This window comes from Helianthus annuus, chromosome 8 (genome assembly GCF_002127325.2).
Source record: "Helianthus annuus cultivar XRQ/B chromosome 8, HanXRQr2.0-SUNRISE, whole genome shotgun sequence".
Classification (NCBI taxonomy): Eukaryota; Viridiplantae; Streptophyta; class Magnoliopsida; order Asterales; family Asteraceae; genus Helianthus; species Helianthus annuus.
In genome coordinates this window covers 19,922,901-19,939,304 of record NC_035440.2, presented here as the reverse complement: position 1 = coordinate 19,939,304, position 16,404 = coordinate 19,922,901, and the positions used below count along the sequence as shown (strand labels likewise).

General features: G+C 33.1%; 2 protein-coding genes across 2 annotated transcripts; both read left to right on the top strand.

Annotated features, from left to right (window-relative positions):
• The first annotated feature begins 4,597 nt into the window (after window positions 1–4,597).
• On the top strand, window positions 4,598–11,979 carry LOC110872301 (pyrophosphate--fructose 6-phosphate 1-phosphotransferase subunit alpha). Its single transcript, XM_022121070.2, has 19 exons — window positions 4,598–4,901; window positions 5,405–5,577; window positions 5,794–5,906; window positions 6,000–6,074; window positions 6,170–6,283; window positions 6,386–6,453; window positions 6,529–6,612; window positions 7,369–7,422; window positions 7,501–7,581; window positions 7,661–7,754; window positions 8,386–8,459; window positions 9,959–10,069; window positions 10,180–10,224; window positions 10,300–10,356; window positions 10,440–10,544; window positions 10,633–10,749; window positions 11,088–11,191; window positions 11,304–11,469; window positions 11,610–11,979. Exons 1-19 carry the CDS (start codon window positions 4,812–4,814, stop codon window positions 11,727–11,729), a joined length of 1,845 nt encoding a protein of 614 aa, XP_021976762.1. The 5' UTR covers window positions 4,598–4,811; the 3' UTR covers window positions 11,730–11,979.
• Window positions 11,980–13,558: 1,579 nt separating this feature from the next.
• LOC110872303 (cyclin-dependent kinase B2-2) lies at window positions 13,559–16,177 on the top strand. Its single transcript, XM_022121073.2, has 8 exons — window positions 13,559–13,807; window positions 14,489–14,630; window positions 14,709–14,770; window positions 14,855–14,966; window positions 15,320–15,413; window positions 15,517–15,586; window positions 15,663–15,801; window positions 15,891–16,177. The coding sequence occupies exons 1-8, from the start codon at window positions 13,590–13,592 to the stop codon at window positions 15,981–15,983; spliced, it is 930 nt and encodes a 309-aa protein (XP_021976765.1). The 5' UTR covers window positions 13,559–13,589; the 3' UTR covers window positions 15,984–16,177.
• The last annotated feature ends 227 nt before the right edge of the window (window positions 16,178–16,404 follow it).

The window sequence follows — 16,404 nt, the reverse complement described above, 5'->3', positions numbered from 1 at the left end:
GTCCAAATTGAAGATGGTGTGAGAGACAAAGACAATGAGGGTGAAGACGACGAAGAGGAAGATGACTTTGAAGATTACAGTAGTGATGATGATGGATCTGAAGAAGAAGATCAGTGGGAAGAGGTGTCTGGAGATGAAGATGACGAGGATGAGTAATGTTTTTTTTAAATGTAAATGCGAATTTATACGAAACACATGCGATTTTATATTCATTTGTGTATATCATTTTTCACATGCGATTTTAGTAGTATAAACTTGCGATTTTATATGCATAAGTTTATATTTAGCTTATATCATTTTTCACATGCGATTTTCTCTTTTAATACATGCGATTTTGAATTATAATAAACCATAAGATTTGTTCAAAGATCTCTAATTCATTCATGCGATTTTAAATTATAATAAAGCATAAGATTTGTTCAAAACATATATCGAAAATACAAAATAGTTGTTATTGTCAAACACAGCTACAACCATAAAACGATTAAACAGAAATTTAGTTACTTGAAGCAAAGATTTTGTCACGTTCATTAGAGCTAAACTCCATCTTCTCCTTCACAGCTTTTAGAGCATCTGTCAGGAAAGAGAAGGCTAAGTCATCAGCTCGAGATTGCTCTTTTATGTGATCTAAAGCTTTGTCTCTGAAGCTTGTTGGTGGTTCTTGAAGTAGCTTTTCCCATACTGCTTGATTGTTCTTGATTTGTTCAAGGATTTTGCCCTGCACATCAAGAACCAGATGAGAAGAGTTGACATCAGTGCTTATTTCTGTCAACGTGCGAGTTGACAATAACTCTTTGATTGCAATGTTTTTGATTTTTTCTATATCTTCAGATGCCATTTTTGTTTGGTCTGTGTTTTTGTGTGTGTTTTATTTGGTCTTCTATGTCTTAATATGGAAGGTAGTTATCAAGGTTTTTTATATTAATATAGTAAATTTATTATATAGGTAGGGTGGTAAGTTTAGTAGTATTTATTGTAAAATTCATCATTACATGTCAAATTATAGTCACATCGTTAATAAATTAAGTTTTTTTATATAAAATAATATTATTTTTAGTTTTTAAGATTGGTAGTTTTTTTTTTTACATTTTTATTACAAAGTATTTTTAAATTTTTTTTTGCAGTGTTCTTTATTCAAAATCGCACTTGATTCGAAACAAATTCGCAAACTGTAAGAAACCAAACATTTAAATATCCTTTTTTATGATATCGCATGTGTAAATTATCTGAAATCGCACACTATATGAAGAGTTTTTTGAAAAGTTTTGAAATCGCATGTGCATTATCATGAATTCGCAAACTATTTGAAATCTCATAGAATACGTAACTTTTTACTGATATCGCATGTGCATCCTATGAATTCGCAAACTATATGAAATGTCAAAGAATTCTTTTTTTTACTGAATTCGCATTTGCTTTGTCGACGTTTTCGCACATGATTTGACATCCTGCATCATCTTCTTCGATAGTCAGTCCATCCAGAATTTCTAAATTTATCAGAAGTTCATTTTATCAGAAGAATTTGGTGAATAGGAATCGATCGATTTGGTGAATAGGAATCGATCGATTTTTGGTTAATTGTTATAATTTCGTTTTTGGTTTTGATTTAGGATCTTAGGATCTTACGTTATGATTTTTGAGGTTTTGTTTGCCGTTTATCAGGTGTTTTGATCTTAAATTTGACAATTTTAACCTTGGCGGTTTCTTTTTTATTAATTCTATGTTGATAAATTTAATAGAAAAACGCGCTGTTTAAGAAAGATGATCCGACGGTTGTGGATGAAGCGTACATAATGTACGATTAGGTTATTTGTATGATAACCGGCCTATATATATATATATATAGGGTAGGGTTCCAGTGTAAATAACCTCATAAGAGTGAACTGCGTGAACAGATATGGACCCTTGATTTCCTTTTTAGTTGTTAAGGGTAGGATTGTAATTATATAAAAAATTAGATTTAAATCATTATTTTAATAATTGAATTAAGTTACATCTTTCCAAATTTAAATTCATTATCCAATGTTTATTTACTAATAAGATAATTATCAAAACAAACAACAAATCACCGGATTTGAATTTTAATTTTTATTTCAGATTCATCACCAGAATTCAAATTTTGATTTTTAAGATCCAGGTAACCTTCATATTTCAACGGTATACACATGTGTACTTGGATATAAATAGAACAGTACACATGTGTACTCAGCATCGTACATATGTGTACAGTAATTCACAGGTGTACATCAACATTCAATACAAAACAATTCTGAGATATCACAAAAACAGATGATATACACATGTGTACATCGCATTAAAAAGAGGGCAAAATCAGAATACACATGTGTACATCGCATTTAAACAAATAATTATTTTAATAATTGAATTAAGTTACATCTTTCCTAATCCTTGATTTGATTTGTGAGAGATTTATGCAATCAATTTAAGAGGATAATTGATTACTTGATTTGTTATGCAATCAATTTAAGATTGAAATTACACATATACCCTTTTTGTATTTAATTAAATGAAAAAATTAACCAAATAATTACCATCATGCCACTCACTTTAATCTCAAAATCATAAAAATCAAGGGCCCAGATCAGTTCACGCAGTTCACTCTTGGGATTTTGTTCACGTTTGAACCTAATCCTATATATATATATATATATATATATATATATATATATAGGGTTAGATTCGTTAGTGAACAACCTCTTTGATTCTGAACACCAGTGAACTAATGCTAACCATTGATTATCAATACATAAGTGTATACACAAATGGAAATCAATGGTTAGGATTTGATAATGAAAATACACTAGTTATTTTACGATTTAATGATGCAAATCAATGGTCAGGATTTGTTCACTCAATTCACAAATACACTAGTATTCACTCTAGAACCCTACCCTATATAGATAGAGAGAAAAGCACCTGGATAGTCTCTCTGGTTTGCACATTTTTCACCTGTATAATAAGTTCACTAGCTACATTTATTTTTTTGGGCTATAAGAGAAGCCGGCAAAGACGACGTAGAGGGCGGTGACCAGTGACCATAATGTATATGAAGGGCCAAAACAAAACGATGGTAATGACTCCTGGATTTAGAAATAAATAAATAAAGATTAAACAGTAACATTAAATAATAATCAACACATTACTTTTGAAAAGAGACTATAATCTATACTATATAATAAAAGAAACCTGATTTTGGACACGTGTCATTCATTGAAGATGTCTACATTTGTAATTTCCTACCTTTTCATACTTAATATTATTATTTACTAAATTGAGACTTTTTTATTTAGTTTACCCTTATCTCATATTTTATAATTAGGATTAAACATTAAATATTCAAAGCTGTTTATTTATTAATAAAATAAGTTTAGTAAATCTTCTATAATCAATCTTATTTAAGAAATAGTTAATAGTTTAAAAATATTTAATGTAAACAAGGTGGTGAAGCCATTTCATATAAATCAAAGTAACACCGAATTTCCGGATATTTTATAATTAGGATTAAACATTAAATATTCAAAGCTGTTTATTTATTAATAAAATAAGTTTAGTAAATCTTCTATAATCAATCTTATTTAAGAAATAGTTAATAGTTTAAAAATATTTAATGTAAACAAGGTGGTGAAGCCATTTCATATAAATCAAAGTAACACCGAATTTCCGGATTTTTTTAGCCATCATATGAACCACCGTATAATTTGAAGATGGACCACAACCAAAAAAAATATGCATTTGATGAAACCATTTGAGAGCTTTCTTTAACGTAACGAAAACATCCCAAATTCCCAATACATATTTATACCAACATATTGCCATATTGGGGGCAAAAGTGTAAAATAAAAAATAAAAAAATGAAGGTAAAAAATGACCCCAAGGGAAATAATAACGGCTATATTAACATTCAAATCGTTCCAATGGAAAAGTTGATGAAATTACTGAGTATGATAATGATGATGATGATTTAGTATATATAATTAGATTTATTCAACCCGTATAATACACGTAGTTTATAAAGATATAATTTTTTTATTATTTAGTTTATAAAATTACATTTATCCAACCCGTGTAATATACAATGTTACAAAATTACATTTATTTAACCCGTGTAATACACAATGTTTTTAAAGATATAACTTTTTTTATTATTTAGTATATATAATTAGATTTATTCAACCTGTACAATACACGGGTTTTATTATTTGGTATATAAAATTACATTTATTCAGTACAATACATGAGGTTATTAGAGATATAATTTTTTTTTAAATTTAAAAAATACATGGTCTTTGTCTCGATTGCTAAGTGTTATGTGCTTTATGTCCAAAGCTTGATGCAAAACTACTATCGAGTCGGGTATTTAATCTGTGTAATACACATGGTTTTTAAAGATATATTTTTTTTATTATTTGATATATAAAATTACATATATTTAACCAGTACAATATATAATGTTCATAAAGATATAAGTTTTTTTATTATTTAGTGTATAAAATTACATTTATTCAACCCGTGTAATACACGGGGTTCTAACCTAGTAATAATAAAAAGAATATGGTGTGTCGTAGTCGGAGTTCATGGGTGCGCTTTTTCTCCGATTATTATTATTATTCATATTCAACGGCGCATCCATCCATCCCATTGTTTCTCCACACACACAGTACATATTCTAGAACATCAATGGCGGATTCCTTCATAAATTCACTTGTTTCTTTAACCAAAATGCACACGAATATTATTCTTCTACTCACATAAACTGCGTGAAAACAGAGCAATACACTTTTCGCACAATTATGGAATCAGATTACGGACTTCCGAGAGAACTTTCACATCTTCAACATGCTCGATCGCTTTACAAACCTCACCTTCCTCCTTGCCTTGAGGTTTCGCTTTTACTTTTCATAACTTACCGATCATATTATTTCATGATTTGATTTATATATATGTTCCTCATGTAGCGGTAATTGACTTAGGTGTGGAATATTAGGTTATGAGTTGAGGTTTTTGAATCGGATGACGGAATTATTAATTTCATGAGTTGATTTATATATGTTACGTTTGGATCCTATTAATGTTATCAAACGGTTTGACGCAATGTTTTCAGAACCAAACCGGACGTTGAACCAGTTCTTACCTCTCCACTGGTCAGGGCGGTTCGACTCCATGAAAATCTGGTTCAACCGGTCAGTTTTCTGGTTCAATCCGGACGGAATAATATTGATTGTTAGTTTCATGAGTTATGGTTGAGTGATGGAATTTGATTGATCTTTACAGTTTTATGTGGTTGATTGTAGAAGTGACTGTGGAGTTTATTAGCTTTGTTGATAGTTGATGTGTAGTTAGATTTGTAGATCATGAATTGGTGATGTGTTTTGTGATCTGATAGGGAACTGCTGTGCGAGTAGAGTTCGGTGATGTGACTACTACTGATGATGTATCTGGTGCTAGTGCTATTAGTCAGTCATTTCCTCACACTTATGGTCAACCTTTGGTTCACTTTCTTAGAGCTACGTCGAATGTACCTGATGCGCAGATTATTATTAAGCATCCTGCAATCAGGTATTCAGCGTTTTGTTCTCGCTCTCTTTCATTTTTACTACAGTGGTTTAAACTAACCAGAGGTGGCAATTGTGTCCTGTTTAATTATGAATGGGTCGATTTGGTTTGTGTTTATGTCAAACTTGTCGAATAAAAGAAATTAGCTAAAAGGGAAATGAGACAAATAGGTCAAACGGGCTGAAAGTCACTGGAAATTTGTTTTGATTCATATGTCAGGGTTGGAGTGGTTTTCTGTGGTAGACAATCTCCTGGAGGACACAATGTTGTTTGGGGTCTACATGAAGCTCTCAAAATTCATAACTATAAAAGTACTTTGATTGGATTTCTCGGTAAGCATTCTATTAGTTCATTGTATATATATATATATACACACACACACGCATAGGTTATCATCAAGACAATTCTTTCATGGATGTAACTAGGTGGTTCTGAAGGCTTATTTGCTCAAAGAACACTTGAGATCACAGATGATGTACTTGCAACCTACAGAAACCAAGGTAACTTACAACTTTACAAGCAAATACAATTTTGTAATGCAATGTATTTCTCTTCGTTAACGTATATTCATTAATGGCTGTTTAATCCTTTAAAGGTGGCTATGATCTGTTGGGACGAACGAAAGATCAAATAAGAACGCAAGAACAAGTAGATGCTGCAATGGCTGCTTGTAAGGCTTTGAAGTTGGATGGCCTTGTCATTGTTGGCGGTATGCTTGAACTATTGTTTAATGATAGTGAATATTAGCGTTTTGATATTAAAATTCTTGTTTTCTTATTTATTAACGTTGCTTTTGTTATTAAAATTGAAGGGGTAACGTCAAACACAGATGCTGCTCACCTTGCCGAGACTTTTTCCCAAGCGAAATGCTCCACAAAGGTTGATGATTTGTCAAAAATCAAGATGTAACTTTACAGTGGTATTTTTTGGTTGAAAATATTTATAAATTTGCAGGTGGTAGGAGTACCTGTTACATTGAATGGAGATCTCAAGAACCAGTTTGTTGAAGCTAATGTTGGTTTTGATACTGTTTGTAAGGTGTGCATCCTATCATATTGACAACTTCATATGAATAAAGATTTTTTTTTTAAATATAGAGGGTGTAGGTATACTTTTTATATAATAGCTTTAAGCATTTGCATTCAAAATTAAAATTACATAGTGTGATAATGTTAAATAACACATATGCTGAGGGTCTTTATGGATACTGTCGTTTAAAGCAGTAATGCGGTAAAATAGTGGATATCAGTCACGGACTGATAGTTGAGATATAGATTATCGCGGTGGGATATCGGTAATTTTAATATCATGCAGAATTTATATCTATAGCAATTTAACACTAACAATACAATATACTCTCCTACCATTAACAAATTAACCTTTTGCAACTTGCAAAACACTAACAGTTGTAGCAAGTAGAAACTGATTAAGATTAAAACACTAACAATTAACACGTAAGAGTTAAAACACTAATAGCAGCAATAAAAAGAAAGACAAATGGTAGAACTAAGAAGAAAGATACTGAAATAGGGAATATCGGTCAATATCGCTGATAATATCGGTTCTGATATTCTGACCGATATTTGACACTGATATTTATATCACCGATAGTAACTGCATAGCTATCGTTTTACTGTATGATGTAAATAAAAAAATACGTTTTAAAAGTTTTCCTGCACTTCTGAATGAAGAAAAATCCATATTTATAAAACACATTACCTATTTATAAAAGTAAAAACTAAACTTAGTTTTCATATTAAATTACTCATATAACCTTGCTTGCGTTTTGTTTAGGTTGACTCTCAGCTCATCAGCAACCTTTGCATAGACGCTATTTCCGCTGAGAAGGTAATTTTACCTAATTTTGTTACAAGTGGAAATTTCGATCCGTTTATAGAATATTTAAATCATTCTTCATCCTTCCAGTATTATTATTTTGTTCGGCTGATGGGTCAGAAGTCCTCTCATCTTGCACTGGAATGCACTCTGCAGTCACATCCCAACATGGTGCACATTCTTTCCTCTCATAAATCAAATTAAATTGCATATTTATTTAATTTCTTAACTTTCTATCTCTTCTTTTTAGGTTATTCTTGGTGAAGAAGTTGTTGCTTCAAAGCTAACCATCTTTGACATAACAAAACAAATTTGCGATGCCGTGCAAGCCAGGGCAGAAAAAGGTACGCGATTTTTTGTTCTCTTTTTAGGCTGGTTGTTGTGGGTGGCGCCCACTCCTCACCATTGTTAAAGGGGGGTGCCAAGAGGGGAGGCGTTATGCGGTTAACGCCTGTTAACGCAAATGAGAGATGGGGTCAACTACACTCCACCAATCACATGCACACACACACATTCAAATTTTTTTTAAGAGTAAAGTACACGGATGGTCCCTGTGGTTTGCACTTTGTAACACATTTAGTCCCCAGCCAACAAATCTAAAGGTTTTTAGCATGTCCAAGTTAAAGACTAAATGCGTTACAAAGTGCAAATCACAAGGACCATCCATGTACTTCTGGAAAAAGCTGGGGACTAAATGCATTACAAAGTGCAAACCACAGGGACCATCTATGTACTTTTGGAAAGTTGAGGACCAAATCCAAAATTTTGGTAAACCACATGGACCATCTGAGTAGTGTACTCTTTCTTTTTTAATTTTTTAGTTTGTTTAAGGGTGGGTTAGTTAAAGCCCACTGCTTACGTGGCAGGGCATTATGCACTCTTTAGTTAACCCACAACGCATAGTCTTATTTACAATTTGGTGGTTCATATCATCAACTATTCAAACTATATTCTAAAATTTGTTAATTTGGACAGAAAAGTACCATGGTGTCATCCTACTTCCTGAAGGACTTATAGAAAGCATTCCTGAAGTCAATGCACTGTTGCAGGTAACTCCTAAGCCTAAAGTAGTAGACTGAAAATATGGTGGACGTTATTAGTAAGGCAAGACTTAAGGTAAATAAAGTACTGAAAATTTTCATTTTATATCCATAATTCATGCTTGGTTTTAAAAAGCGAGAGGCGCACAAAAGCGACGAGGTCTAAAACCGAGGCGCAAAGCGCGAAGCGCAAAAGCGACGGGCTTTTCGTACCCTAGGCGCAAGCTAATTATATATATTTTTATATATATCCCAAAGGTTTCTAGTATCATTTACCTAAAATTGTGACACAAGTAACCTCTATATATGCTTTAATATTTAAATAACCCATATGTACAACCTAAGAAGCACAAAATCTATACTATACACTCAAAGTACAACTAACGAAGTTATATGTACAATCAATAAAACTCCATAAAAAGCAAAGAAAAGGAAAAAAACTAAGTTAGAAAAAGTTTTGGGTTAGAATTTTAAAACAGTATAACATTAAGGATGAAAACTGTAATTTTGTGAAAACAAAAGATAAAAAGTAAAAAGGATGTAAACCCTAAAAAATTTCAGCCGTCACTCTCTATTTCATGTCTAGCTATCACTCTTACATCTCCTTCTCTCAAAAGCACTTAAAATCGTTAATTCTGGAAATATTTCATCTCCATTTTTATGAATAGCAGGTGTTTCATCTTCATAAGTATGGTTGTTTCTACATAGAATGTGTAATTTTCATATAAGGTCCTTAAAGCGCACACTTCAGTGCCTCATCGCCTTACAAAAAAAGCGCTAAAGGCTAAAGCGCACCGCTTCTTGGGTTTCCTCTAGGCGCTAAGCAAAAAAGCGAGGGACCCTGAGCCTTGATGAGCCTCGCGCCTAGGTGCGCCGGCACGCTTTTTAAAACCAAGAATTCATGTAGAATGAGTTATTATAATTCCCATCAATTACATCCTCACTTTCTATTTATGTGGTTACGGGTTAACTTTTAATTTTAAGAGTAAAATGTCATTTTCGTCCCTGAGGTTTGGCTAGTTTTGCGACTTTCGTCCAAAGGTTTGTTTTTCGCATCTGGATCCAAAAGGTTTGTTTTTCGCATCTGGATCCAAAAGGTTTGAAAGCTTGCCATTTTCATCTGGCTCGTTAACTCCATCCATTTTTCTTCGTTAAGTCAGGGGTATTTTCGTCCTTTTTGTTAACTTAAAGGCAATTTGGTTTTTTGAATACTTGTACATTATGCTAAATGCTTGTACATAAAGTGAAAAAGATCGAATTTCCCTATAAGTTAACAAAAAAGACGGAAATACCCCTGACTTAACGGAGAAAAATGGATGGAGTTAACGAGCTGGATGAAAATGGCAAGCTTTCAAACCTTTTGGATTCAGATGCGGAAAAACAAAGCTTTGGACGAAAGTCACAAAACTGGCCAAACCTCAGGGAAGAAAATGGCATTTTACTCTTTAATTTTTAAAATTAGAATTTCTATTTTGCCTGATGTTGTGACATTAATATTTTGTTTCCAGGAAATCCACAGATTTCTTCGACAAGGTGTATCCAATGATAAAATTCCATCACAACTGTCACCTTGGGCATCAGCCTTATTTCAATTTTTGCCACCCTTTATCAGAGAAGAGGTACGTGTGTCATATATATATATATATCTATGCATATGGAGACGTGCCCTTGACTTAATCAGTAAAGTATTACGAGTACAGTTTCTCATATATGATATTTGATTCCACAGCTTCTCCTTTATCCTGCATCAGATGACTCAGCTCAATTGTCTCAGGTACTCGGTTTAACTTCATAGAAAAACATTGCATATCTATTTTGCAAATGTTGATTCTTGAAATTGAACTTTCAGATTGAAACCGAAAAGCTTCTTGCTGTACTTGTAGAAGCAGAAATGAGCAAGCGATTGGTATAATATGAACCGAACCATCTGTGGGCCTAATGTTATTTATAAGAACTCATTAAGTCATTATCTATGCAATATGTTAACAGAAAGAAGGGACATACAAAGGGAAGAAATTTACCGCCATCTGTCACTTTTTGGGCTATCAAGCTAGGGGTTCTCTACCTTCAAAGTTCGATTGCGACTATGCCTATGTATGTTTTCGGCTGAACTCCATAAAATTGCATAATTTATGTTAAAATTAAATATTCTTTAAGTAACCGTGAGGCGATATTTAATCAGGTTCTTGGACATATTTGTTACCATATTTTGGCGGCTGGTCTGAATGGTTATATGGCCACTGTGACTAATTTGAAGGATTCTTTAAACAAGTGGCGATGTGGTGCTGCTCCGATAACTGTATGTTTTTTGTTTGTTTTAAGTTATGGGTTAAAAGATGTACGGGTTTGGTTATGGGTCAAAACGGATTTGGGTTGAAACAAGTCATATGTTTGCATGGGTTGAGATGGGTCGGGCTGGGATGACCCACAAACAATTCTTTTGTCCATCTTTATAACTCTTACAAAGAACTAATGTGGTAAATTCAATTACAATCACTAAATCTTTTGAGAAAAAAAACACAACCCAAATTGACCCATTCACGAGTAAATGGGTTGAACGTGTCTCCAATTGTCATCGTTCTTGTAAATACTGATACTGGATACGTAACGTTTTGGGACCAATTTGGAAACTTATAGGCTATGATGGCTGTAAAGGAATATGGCCGTGCTTCTGGTTCCATGACTATAGGAAAACCGGTTGTTCATCCTGCTACTGTTGATTTAAGAGGCAGAGTATACGAGTAAGTCACCTTATCACTCTATCGTGTCTTGTTGAAAAGTCAACCACTCAATATATATATTTTTTTCTATTTTCTATAACTGTTTATGAATTATTTTGACTGATTATTGCAGGGTGCTTAGAAAAAATGCAAAAAAATTCTTGATGGAAGATGTCTACAGAAACCCCGGGCCTCTTCAGTTTGATGGCCCAGGTGCTGATTCTAGGACCATTAGCCTTCATAGTCAGGACCTAGATTATATGGGCCGTATAAAAGAACTAAATGGATATATCGACAAGGTAATTTCTACCCATTAATATGAAAATGGGTCAAACAAGATGTACTTTATTGTTAACGGGTTAACAATGTGTATTCAAATGTTTACAACCCTTCAAATCATTCTCGTTTTTAATTGATTTTGTTATACGTTTTTGTGCAGGTACGAAGCATTGTGAAGCCAGGTTGTTCTCAGGACATTCTGAAAGCCGCATTAAGTGCCATGTCATCAGTGGCGGATGTTCTTTCTGTCATGGCGTCTCCTTCAAATGGCACCATCTAAAAAATGTAACTGTAACTTGAGTTTATATCTCAAAATTTGTATGATGAGCATCCCAATCTTTGATCATTTGAATAATTAGAAATAAGTGCATTTTAGGTTGAAAAATGCCTGCTATTTTGTATATCTTTTGCTGGGGTTGTGCAAAGGTGTATAGTGGAATAATGTGTTTGTTTTGATGGAACTTGAATCTGGTTAGGTATTGGATGAATGATTCCGGAGATTGATTCTAGAGTATTTGTTTTATGGTGAACTACAAACGCATGGGTGTCAATGAATGAGTCCGTTGAGTTGTATTTTATCTCAAACGTGTCAAGTAATTAAAAAGGGAACATGTCAAATGGGTGAGCGTCACATAAAGACTATGCGTGACGCGTAAAACCTTCAATATTGTTTTATTTAAAGATATTTACACTATTATTGTGTAAATTTGTTTATAAACATAATTGATACATCATTAACCAACATGATCCATTATGTTATCAACTAAATTTTATATTATCACCTCGTAGTAGAAGAGAAATAAAGAGATTAGTACATGACAAAATGGATAGTAAGTATGAGATTAGTATTTTGCAAAATGAATAGTATATGTATAAGTCACGTGTCATATGTATCACATATTGAATGAATTAGATATCTCAATTATTTCTCATAAACGAACGCGCGAAAAACCATAAGGTAATAAACAAGATATTGAATTCATCATAAGGGCGACCCACATTCAAGTATTTTGATGCTTGAGCTTTAGGTCTCTAAATCAATAGGGCCTCTAGCTTTTTAAAGAAAAACATAGGATATTTGGGTTGGCTACAAATCTGCAATGGATATTATGTGTTGCTATTGCAATATGGATTATGGAGTAGGCCACCAATACAAAATAATAATAATAATAATAATAATAATAATAATAATAATAATAATAATAATAATAATAATAATAATAATAATAATAATAATAACAACAATCACAATAACAATAATAATAATAATAATAAATACAAACAAAAAAAATTAAAATACAAAAAAAAATCGTTTAGTTTATTTTGCCGGTCACGGGCCATTTCAAATATTATTATTTTTTTTGAAAAAAGGCCTCAAGTTTTTTCCTTCGCCTTAGTCCACGAAAATGGTTGAGCCGACCCTATTCATCATCATAAAGTTTTTCTAAAACTATTTATTTAAAATAAAATGTAATATTAGTAGGCTTAAAAAGAGAAAAAAAAGAACTAGTTCATTTTCAAATTAATTAAGATCCAAGAACCAAGCTTTTAAAAATACTAACCAATACTAAGGGGCTGTTTGGTAGCCTCTGAATGGTCATTAAGAGGCTATCTCTTAATGGAACCATTAAGAATGTTTCCAATGAGAAGGTAGAAGAATGTGACATGTGATGATTTACCATTCAGAGGTTGCCTCTTAACCATTCAGACTTGAGGTTACCTCTTATTCATTCAGAGGTTTTAAACCATTAAGAGGTTGCATCTGAATGATCATTAAGAGACTACCAAACAGCCCCTAAACTTCTTTCTATTCACTTAGATCGTACTTGCAAACATGACTAAAAATATGTTTAATAATGTAACTAAAACAAATTATAACATTAGGAAAAACAATATTTAACCTTTAAATTAAATAAATTCAAATCATCACCTTTCTATCATATATCTTCTTAAAATCATGAACAACTTTTATTGATGCCAACTAACTTTTACCCATATGAAAAGATCCCAAAATTCAAATTCAAAAAAAAAAAAAAAAAAAAAAAACAAATTACCGTTATGAGAGCGTCCTTCCAACGGCTATATAAAACCAAACCCTCTGTCACAATCTTCTTCATTTCTAGAGAGAGAAACAACAAACATGGAGTCCACCAAAACAGCAATGGAGGCTTTTGAGAAGCTCGAGAAGGTCGGCGAAGGAACCTACGGCAAAGTCTACCGAGCCAGAGACAAAACCACCGGCAAAATCGTTGCTCTCAAGAAAACCAGACTTCACGAAGACGAAGAAGGCGTCCCCCCTACAACGCTTCGAGAGATCTCCATCTTACGGATGCTTTCAATTGATCCTCATGTTGTCAAGTACGTTATCTGTGATCTCGTTGTTAGGGTTTCGTGAATGTTTTCCATTATTAGGGCTTATATTAGATAATTAATTACTCAATTAGGTCAAAATAACAGTCTAATTAGGGTTTCGATTGATGAATATTATTATTTACTAGTTGTTCATGTTTCAGGATCTGTTCCAGTTTCATTTGTTTGTCTTGTATTAGATGATTACTCCAAATAAACAGTCTACTTAGGGTTTCGATCAATGAATGTAGTTCCAGTTGTTCGTGTTTCTGGATCTGGTTACGGTTTCGATCGATGAGTATATTCATGTTTCAGGATTTGTTCCTATTTGATTTGTTTGACTTGTATCAGATGATTACTCATTTAGGTCAAAATAGCAGTTTCATTAGGGTTTCCATAGATAAATATAGTTCTAGTTGTTCATATTTCTCGGTCTAGTAGCGGTTTCGGTTGATGAATATGCTTCTGTTCATGTTTCTCGATCCGTCATTTGATTTGTCAGGACTTTTATCAGATGATAGTCTAGTTCATGTTTCCGAATTGTTCCAATTTGATTTGTTTGACTTTTATCAAATAATTACCTATATAGGTCAAAGTAGCAGTCTAATTAAGGTTTCGATCAATGAATTATGAATATACTACTAAATGTTTGTATTTCTGGATCTAATTACAATCATGATGGTCAAACAGGCTGATGGACGTGAAGCAAGGCGTGAATAAGAACGGAAACACTGTACTCTACTTGGTGTTCGAGTACATGGAGACTGATCTGAAGAAATTCATCAGATCCTATCGCCAAACTGGTGACAACATTCCGCCCCAAATCGTCAAGGTACAATTTGCTTCACAACATAACTTTTAAATTTCATGTTATTTTGGTAATGACATTGTTTGTTTGTACTGGTTGTAGAGCTTGATGTACCAGCTTTGCAAGGGCATTGCTTTCTGCCATGCTCATGGTATATTACACAGGTATACATATTGTTCTTCCTGTTTAGAGAGATCGGAATAATCTTTATGCTTTTGGTGTTGATTTCAGTTGCTCGTTTGTTTTAGGGATCTTAAACCCCACAATCTTTTGATGGATCGAAAGACTTTGATGCTTAAAATAGCAGATCTTGGACTTGCTAGAGCTTTTACTCTACCAATCAAGAAGTACACTCATGAGGTATCTTCAATGGATATTAGCCTTTTAGGGTCATAAACCGTAACAAGTTGACGGTTCGGTTTCGCTTTTTTTACCAGTCCGGCCCATGGTTTGGAATTTGGTACCGGTTGTATAATCAGTACCGCCAGTCTAACCTTTTTTATTAATTTTTTCCTTCATTTTTGAAATATGTAGTAAACATCTTATCGTTTTATAAGTTTTAATAAAAACTATAACTACCTTGAAAAAAGATCCAGATAAACCGCTAGCTATAACTAGCCTTGCTGACCAACCTGGCCCGTTTCGTCTGTTGTCTGTTGGAATTTTTGTCCAAACGGATCAAACAACATCTTTTAATCGTTTGTACATTGCAGATTTTGACCCTTTGGTATAGGGCTCCAGAAGTACTTTTGGGTTCTACCCATTATTCAACAGCTGTTGACATGTGGTCGGTTGGCTGCATTTTTGGTAGGAAACGTTTATACCAGATTATAATCTCATTTTTACTAGTTTCACTTGATAGATTAGAAATAACTAATCATACGGTTTGTTTTTATTTTAATCTTTGTAGCTGAATTAGTCACAAATACAGCCATTTTTGCGGGAGATTCTGAACTTCAACAATTGCTACATATTTTCAGGTTCTTAATTTATAACTTTTTGGATTCAGTTTCATTTCCGGTTTCTTGAATTTACGTGACACCAATTGTTGATCAGGTTATTGGGTACACCCAATGAAGAAATTTGGCCCGGAGTAAGCAAGCTCAAGGACTGGCATGAGTATCCCCAATGGAAACCGAAGCAAATTTCAACTGCTGTACCAACGCTGGATGCAGATGGACTCGATCTCATTTCGGTAAATAATAATTTCAACTTGTTTTTAAATTTATTTATGGTAACTTGTTGAACTTTTTATGTATACATATTGAAAATATTTTTGTGCAGAAAATGTTGGAGTATGAACCGTCAAGAAGGATTTCAGCTAAAAAAGCAATGGAACATCGATATTTTGATGATCTTGACAAGACTTATCTTTGAGATGCCACATCTGTTGCTTGTCTCGAGCAAATTTAACGAAAAAATCTGTGTTCTGAAATTAACTGCTGATTTGTGGCAAGGATTAAATTGTTTTTAACTGTAGGTTTTTATGTACCAAGTATGAATGAATATGTTAACCGTATGTTTAGTACTTTGACATCTATGAATGAATATGTAACATGTTTGGTTGGTAACTAGATGGGTAAAATGCACCAACACATTAATCACTAATGTATTCAACCTCAATACTAAATCAAGAAACTACATGCTACAATTGTGAAGACCATGAAATGAGATAATCATTGACAAACACACTCATAGGCACTCGTGTAGCAGTGTCAATGCTGAGATTATGGAGTCCCCTGTAGTTAGTTGTGGGACATCATAAAAAACTTGTTGACCAACATATGATACTCAAGAC

Excerpts from the sequence above, each read along its gene's own strand:
- LOC110872301 (XM_022121070.2), top strand. The coding sequence starts at position 4,812 with ATGGAATCAGATTACGGACTTCCGAGAGAACTTTCACATCTTCAACAT. Across the intron at positions 4,902-5,404 it reads ACCTTCCTCCTTGCCTTGAG|GGAACTGCTGTGCGAGTAGA; the intron begins GTTTCGCTTTTA and ends GTGATCTGATAG. Across the intron at positions 5,578-5,793 it reads ATTAAGCATCCTGCAATCAG|GGTTGGAGTGGTTTTCTGTG; the intron begins GTATTCAGCGTT and ends TTCATATGTCAG.
- LOC110872303 (XM_022121073.2), top strand. The coding sequence starts at position 13,590 with ATGGAGTCCACCAAAACAGCAATGGAGGCTTTTGAGAAGCTCGAGAAG. Across the intron at positions 15,414-15,516 it reads GTCGGTTGGCTGCATTTTTG|CTGAATTAGTCACAAATACA; the intron begins GTAGGAAACGTT and ends TAATCTTTGTAG. Across the intron at positions 15,802-15,890 it reads ATGGACTCGATCTCATTTCG|AAAATGTTGGAGTATGAACC; the intron begins GTAAATAATAAT and ends ATTTTTGTGCAG.